Source organism: Orycteropus afer, unplaced genomic scaffold, assembly GCF_000298275.1.
Source record: "Orycteropus afer afer isolate SDZICR_OR568_19922 unplaced genomic scaffold, OryAfe1.0 scaffold01073, whole genome shotgun sequence".
Lineage (NCBI taxonomy): Eukaryota > Metazoa > Chordata > Mammalia > Tubulidentata > Orycteropodidae > Orycteropus > Orycteropus afer.
In genome coordinates this window covers 75,859-82,994 of record NW_006922660.1, presented here as the reverse complement: position 1 = coordinate 82,994, position 7,136 = coordinate 75,859, and the positions used below count along the sequence as shown (strand labels likewise).

The 7,136-nt window shown below is 41.3% G+C and overlaps 1 protein-coding gene across 1 annotated transcript in view; it reads left to right on the top strand.

The window, feature by feature from the left end:
- Positions 1-7,136, top strand: part of CTPS2 (CTP synthase 2) — a 127,165-nt gene that overhangs the window by 103,308 nt on the left and 16,721 nt on the right. The window contains exon 15 of the mRNA XM_007958668.2: positions 157-301. Coding sequence (XP_007956859.1) covers positions 157-301 — 145 coding nt within the window. The remainder of the gene's footprint in view (positions 1-156; positions 302-7,136) is intronic.

Here is a 7,136-nt window from a genome sequence, read left to right as displayed (position 1 = left end):
CTCAGAAAATGGATAATGAATGTAACTGGTTATGATGGTAACAAGGTAAATAGTCTCCTTGCCATTTAATGAGTTTCTGTATCCAAAGATAAGAAGACCTTTAAAGCAGTTTCATCTTTGTGTGCTTCAATTTCATCATGATTGTTCTCATTTCAGATCATCCATATTTTGTTGGTGTCCAATTCCATCCTGAGTTTTCTTCTAGACCGATGAACCCTTCCCCTCCATACCTGGGGCTATTACTTGCAGCAACTGGGAACCTGAATAGCTATGTGCAACAGGGATGCAAACTGTCATCCAGGTAAGAAACTTTTATCTCCTACCAATTACTCAACATGTGTCATTACTCAGTATTCTCAAATACTCAGTGTACCTCAGTATACTCAGGTTTCTTGTAGGATTTAATATCATTATAAGATTTTTTTAAGTGGAGAATCACTTTTTTTTTTTCTCTTAAGCACATTTTTTTTCTCTTAACAAAAATAATTTGATTCCTTCTATGGCAGTAATAGGAACTCTGGTAGTGTAGTGCCTAAGGCACTTGACTGCTAACCAGAAGGCTGGCGGTTCAAACCCACCAGCCTCTCCTTGGAAGGAAGGTTGGGCAATCTACTTCCATAGTGATACCGCCTTGGAAACCCAAGGAGGGGTCGCTATGAGTCGGGTCTGACTTGGCGGCACATAACAACAACAACATGGCAGTAATAAAGAAGCTCTGGTGGTACAGTGCCTAAGGCATTTGACTGCAACCAGAGAGTTGGCAGTTCAAACCCACCAGCCACTCCATGGAAGAAAGATGGGGCAATCTACTTCCGTAAAGATTTACTGCCTCAGAAACACAGTGGGGGTCACTATAAGTCAAAATCAGGTTGGTTAGTAATGTGTCAGTTTTCCAAACCATGCCAACACTGGATATTATTTTTGAAATGCTTGTCATTTTGATAAGTGAAAAATGAGATTTTCTTTTGTTGACTTTGTGATCAGTAACCATGTATGAACACTGCGTTTATTGGCTCTTTGTTTTATGAATAGCTTCTTCATATCCTTCACCCTTTTTCTTCCCTTTTGCTATTGCATTCTTTCTCTTACCGATGGGTGAACTCTTTTATGTATAAAGGAAATCTTTGTTAGGCTGCTTATATTTGTGCAATGTGATTTTGTTTTTCTTTTGTTAATGGTAGTTTTTATTTTCCCTACTTTTAAATATTCGTGTAGTTAAATCTTTTACTTATGTGGATTCTGCTTTAAGACCATGCCTAAAGTTTTTTTCTGTCAAAGGATTATATAAAAAATAACCTGTTTATTTCCCTTCAGCACTTCTGTTTCCATTTAAAGTTTAAATCTATAATCTGTTGTTATTTGCCATCGAGTCGGCCCCGACTCCTAGCGACCCCTCCTTGGGTTTCCGAGGCAGTTATCACTACGGAAGTAGGATTGCCCAACCTTCCTTCCGAGGAGTGGCTGGTGGGTTTGAACCATCAGCCTTCTGGTTAGCAGTCAAGTGCCTTAGGCACTATGCTACCAGAGCTCCTAAATCTATAATCTAGATGGACTTTATTTTTAGTGTAATGTGTGAGGTAGGGATCGCACTTGATTTTTTTTCCTCCCCCAGATTGTTACTAAATTGACTAATATAGATTTGTTCGGAGATTTCTCTTTTGTTCCATTGATGAATTCATCAATTACACCTGAACCATTAGCATCCTTTTTTATTACGATGTTATTGTTGTTATGTACCGTCAAGTTGGCCCCGACTCATAGCAACCCCTCCTTGGGTTTCCAAGGTGGTATCACTATGGAAGTAGATTGCCCAGCCTTCCTTCCAAGGAGTGGGTGGTGGGTTTGAACCTCCATCCTTCTGGTTAGCATTATTGTAAATCAAGCCCATAATGTACCCTTCTCTTATTGTTATTTGTAAATGTTTTTAATGTATTTCACTATTCTTCCCGATGAGCTATAAAATGATTTTTAAAAAGCAGGTTCAAATAAAATCCCTTAGAGATTTTCACTAGAATTTCATTAAATTTAAATATAATGTGGGGAGAATGTATACCTTTACTCCTTTTCACCCAAGAATATTGTATGTAACTTTAAAAGTGGAAGTAGCCAGTCAGAATGTCATAGACTTAAAAAAGCCTAGTTGCCATTCAGTTAATTCTGATTCATGCCAACCTCACGTGTGTCAGAGTAGAACTGCACTCCATAGTTTTCAGTGGGTGATGTTTTGGAAGTAGATTGCCAGGCCTTTCTTCTGAGGTGCCTACCAGGCTCATGTGACTCTGAATATCATGCGATTCATTTCATATGAATTAGTGGTTCCTATGCTCTGAGGCTGCACACCTTCAGCAGTAGATTGGCAATTCCAGTGTGGTCCCATGTTGGATGTGAACTGTAACCTTTCCCAGCCACTTAATACTGCCCATTATTTTAATCTCAGTTAGATGGCTGGGAGAAACAACTGAGGCATGACAAGCATTAGCTAACATACAAAGTCTAGTCTGGTTTGTGTGGACTGCCCACCTGCCCTGCTGTATGGCCTGCTGGTTCCCGTGTGGGAGCTGCTGGTCTCTGGGTCAAGCTCACTGGCAATTTCTGAGAAAGCCACTTGCTAGTGACTCCTGAGAAAGATACACTGTGTCTTTCTCAGAGAAAAGGCAAAGCTCTTAACAAAACTCCAATGCTGGTATTGGAATCATAGCCAGTAATGGGTCTTCCATGGTAGTGAAAGGATTACTATGTATCAACCACAGACAACCACAAACTGGTACATTCTTGAAGGTCAGACACCAAGTTCTTTACCTTTGTCTTTTCACCTCTCTAGCACAGAGGAGTTGTTTATCACCTGTTAAAGTAACATAGGTTGCACAGGAGGATGGATATAGTCTAGTCTAATCTTGGCACAGAGTTCGTGGATGGTATAAACAGTTAATGTGCTTGGCTGTTAACCGATGGTTGGAGGTTCAAGTTCACTCAGAAGCATCTCAGAAGAAAGGCCTGATGATCTACTTTAGAAAAATCAGCCGTTGAAAACTCTATGGAGCACAGCTCTACTCTGACACACACGGGGTCTACATGAGTCAGACTTGACTCAACAGCAACTGGTTTAATCTTGACATGTGGCAGGGGGTTTCCAACCAAGAACAAACCCAACCCAACCCACTGCCATTGAGTCAATTTTGACTCATAGCGACCCCCATAGGGTTTCCAACCTTGAATCTATCCCATGACAAACACCAGAATTCCAGAGGAACCTTGTACCTCAACTCCTCTCTGTCCAGCTCCATGGGGTTAGTCAGCATTGAAAATAGACTCTGCCTTTGATGGCCAGGATCTAATGTGAGATGAGTTGGGCTGTATTTCCGTCAAACAAGATTACTGCCTATAATCAGCCCTAAGCAAATGTGACAAGGAATATCAACACTAGAATAATGTCTTCCTTTCCCAGAAATTGGCTCTGATGATATTTAATGGTATGGCACATGTACAGATGATGTCTTTAGTGTATGGACTGTAAAAACCCTTGGCTTTGAATAAATGCACCTGAGCCATAACATCTGCATTCTGCCTTGTGGAGAACATTTATCTTTCAGTGCCTGGGCAGTTGCAATAAGAATATTGTTTTGAGACCAATAACTGTTGAGCAGAATTCCCAGCTACTCTGTTATCTGCAGGTGGCAGGACTTATGAAGACTGAATCTACCTGGTTTTGGACTTGTGGTGGTCTGTTCAAGGGGCATAATAGTTTTAGGGTAATTTAAAAATATTTTTATAAGCTACTCAAAAGTACATGCAAGAGGCTTGTGTTGAGGGTCCCCCAGACTATCCCTGCATTCTTTGATTTGCTCCAAGAACTCAGTATAATTGTACTCATGGCTGATTTAGTATAGTGACAGAATGAGCATATACAGCTGTATCAGTAAGGGGGACAGACACAGCTGGAGAATGGAGAGATACATTTGCAGGCTTCCTATGCTCTCTCTCTCCCGTCAGCGTTCATCAGGAGCTCACTCTCCTTCCAGCAGTGAAATGCAAACATGCATGTGCTATTTCTGCCCAAGGAAGCCTGTTTGAGACTCAGAGTTTGAGGTTTTTATTGGGGCCTGGTCACATAGTCCTTCTCTGACCAGCAACCCAGAATTCCAGACTCCAAGAAGGAAAGCAGGGCTTCACCACAAATCACACTGCTAATACAGACAGCCTGGGCACAGTGAAACAACCTTATCGGTTAGTAACGGAGGGAAAATGCTGAAAGCCAAATTCCCAGATGCCAGCCAAGGGCCAACCCTGTAAGCTGGTCCTTCAAAAGATAGCAACCTCAGGCCTGCTGTATTAACTTTTTAAAAAATAAATAAAAATAAATTAAGTCTAATAAACCATTTTTAGGATAAATAAATCCAATGGGAAATTATGGTCTATTCAGTTAATCATCTTATTGCTTTACCGGTATCTTCCATCTTGCCTAAACATGACTTGTCCCTTGCGTAAAAGGTAAATGAAAATTGGCATGGACTTGCTGGCATATAGAATAATAGTACAAGATGGCTTCATGTAATGCTAAGAAATAACTGTGAAGGAGCTTGTACTAAAGAAACTATACGAAGGTGCTATTAATTGCGGGTCCTTTGCTGTTGCAGGGTAATGTCATTTCTCTAGGATCTAGAAACAAAGTACCTAATCTCTGTCTGGAACTCCATCTTTAAGCACCTGAAAATGAAAGAGGGCTGGAAGCTAAATGCACATGTGTGTCACTGGCTGTGCCCAAAGCTCTGAGGTGCAATCCTACGCACCAGGTTGAGGAATCACTTCCAGTTTTTATGATGCCGGTGTCTGCCATGTCCATTTGTCAGGTCAAAGTCAAACTCTCTTGTTTAGAGAGTGCTTGTTCTCTGTCAAGGAGCCCTGGTGGTGCAGCGGTTAAACGCTTGGCTGTAACCAAAACATTGGTGATTTGAACTCACCAGAGCTGCTCCATGGGAGAAAGATGAGGCAGTCCGCTTCTGTAAAGATTGACAGTCTTGGAAACCCTATGGGGCAGTTCTACTCTGTCCTCTAGGGGTGCTGTGGATCGAATCGACTTCATGGCAGTAGGTTTGATTTGGGCTTTGCTCCCAGAAAGATTGACAGCCTTGGAAACCCTGTGGGGCAGTTCTACTTTGTCCCACAGGGTCACTATGAGTTGGAATCGACTCAACAGCAGAGGATTATGTTCTTTGTTAGAAAGCAGGAAGTTAGACAGGGTTCAGTTAGCAGTTTACAGAAATGCAGCTCTTTGGGGAGAGATGTTTTTAAAATATGAAACAAGAATCTCAACAGCTTCTAGTTAGCATTTTGTTCCAGGTTGTAAGACCCTGGATTCCACGTCTCACCCAATAAGTGCTATCTTTTGTGTAGACAAACAGTCTTTTTGTAGCAAAACAGGAGGCAGGCTGGTACAGGGACAAGAGGGAAGTTACTTGGGGATTCACTGTAATAGCTTGACTGTTTCAGACTAAGCCTGAAAGTTGAAACTACTTTATAATCTGAGGGTCCTTAAAGGAAGAACGTAGCTGGACCCCGTTCATTCCGTTTCCTGACTCCCTTGTGTGCTCCTAGGCTCTAAGTCTACTCTGTCCTTTGCTCTCTCTCCCTTCCCTCTGCACTTTTTGTCTTTGAGGTCTGGTAGCAGCCAGAGAGAGGGGGAACCTATTTCATTTACCATTGTCTGTAGTCTCTCTTCTGTGACTCTTGGGGTTTTCCTTCAGTAACCTGCTGGCTTCCAGCCTGGAATGATTTCATTAGTTTGTCTTGACTTATAAATGTAGCATTTCAGAAATTTGGAAGATAGAAAACTAAGCCCCTATAAAGCCACGAGCATAACACAGTTACTGTGATCATTTTTTAATATTTCCTTCCTGTTTTTTCCTTATATCTACAGCTGACTCTTTTCGTGGTTATAGTTCTAATAGTGAGAATATATGTATTTCCCAACTCTTAATTTGAAAACTTTCAAGTCTGCAGAAAAGATGAAAGACTAGTACAGTGAACACCTGTCTAAACTTCACTTAAGTTCATTCATTATCATTTTCCCACAGCTGCTTTTATATGTGTGTGTGTGTGTGTGTATAAACTTACTTCTGAACCACTTATAAGCTGCAAGCATCATAGCATTTCACTCCTTCCTAAAATTTATAACATTTTCTCACATACCTGCAATATCACTGGCACCTAAGAAAATTAGCATTCATTCCATGATGTCATCTCATATCCAATTCATATTTAAATTTCTCCATTTATTCCCAAATGTCTTTCTAGCTTTTTTTTTTTTTAAAATCAGTGATTCATCCAAGGTCCATTTGGTTCTGTTTCCTTAGTTTTTGTTAATCTAGATAAATCTCCCAGTCTGTTTTAGTTTCTCCTACCATTGACTTTTATGAAGAGTCCTGGCCAGTTGTCCTGTAGGAATGACCACAACGTGGGTTCATCTGATGGTTTGCTCATGATTAGAATCCGGGTAGACATTTTTAGAACAGCCCATTAGGGCTCTTGTATACTTGATAACTGTGCATCAGGAGGCACAGAAGGCCGGGTTGGCCCACTCTGGGTGATGCCCTCTGGGGGATGCCAAGTTTATCACTTTGTTACGGTAGTGACAGTCTGGATATCCCCACTATAAAGGTACATCTCCCCCATTTTGGGTTCTGAAATACTATCCCCCACTAAAATGAAGCAAGGCTCCTGGGAGAAATGGTTGATTCTAGTCTGGGTCAGAGAAAGTACAAGATCGGTCTGGAATATACAGCACATTTAAAGCAAGGAGGGGCTAAAACACTAGTGGGGTCATGTCTGTCACAGAATCAAAGAAGCCAGCCCAAAGAGGTTCCCACTGGCCTCATTTTGGTCAATCTGAGCATCGAAAGGAGTAATGACAGTGTTAGATTATTATACTACTTATTACTAGACACACTATACTTTAAAAAAATTGCGGGAGGCGGGGCAAGATGGCGGACTAGGCAGAAGGATTGCACAGACCCTCTTCAACAAAGAAAAGGGAAACCAATTAACACAGACACAGAAGATAATCTTGGACCCCTGAGCCTTGAAGGAAAGGATGCAGATTTGGACTAAACCCCAACTAGCAGAAGAATTTGCGTGAAAAT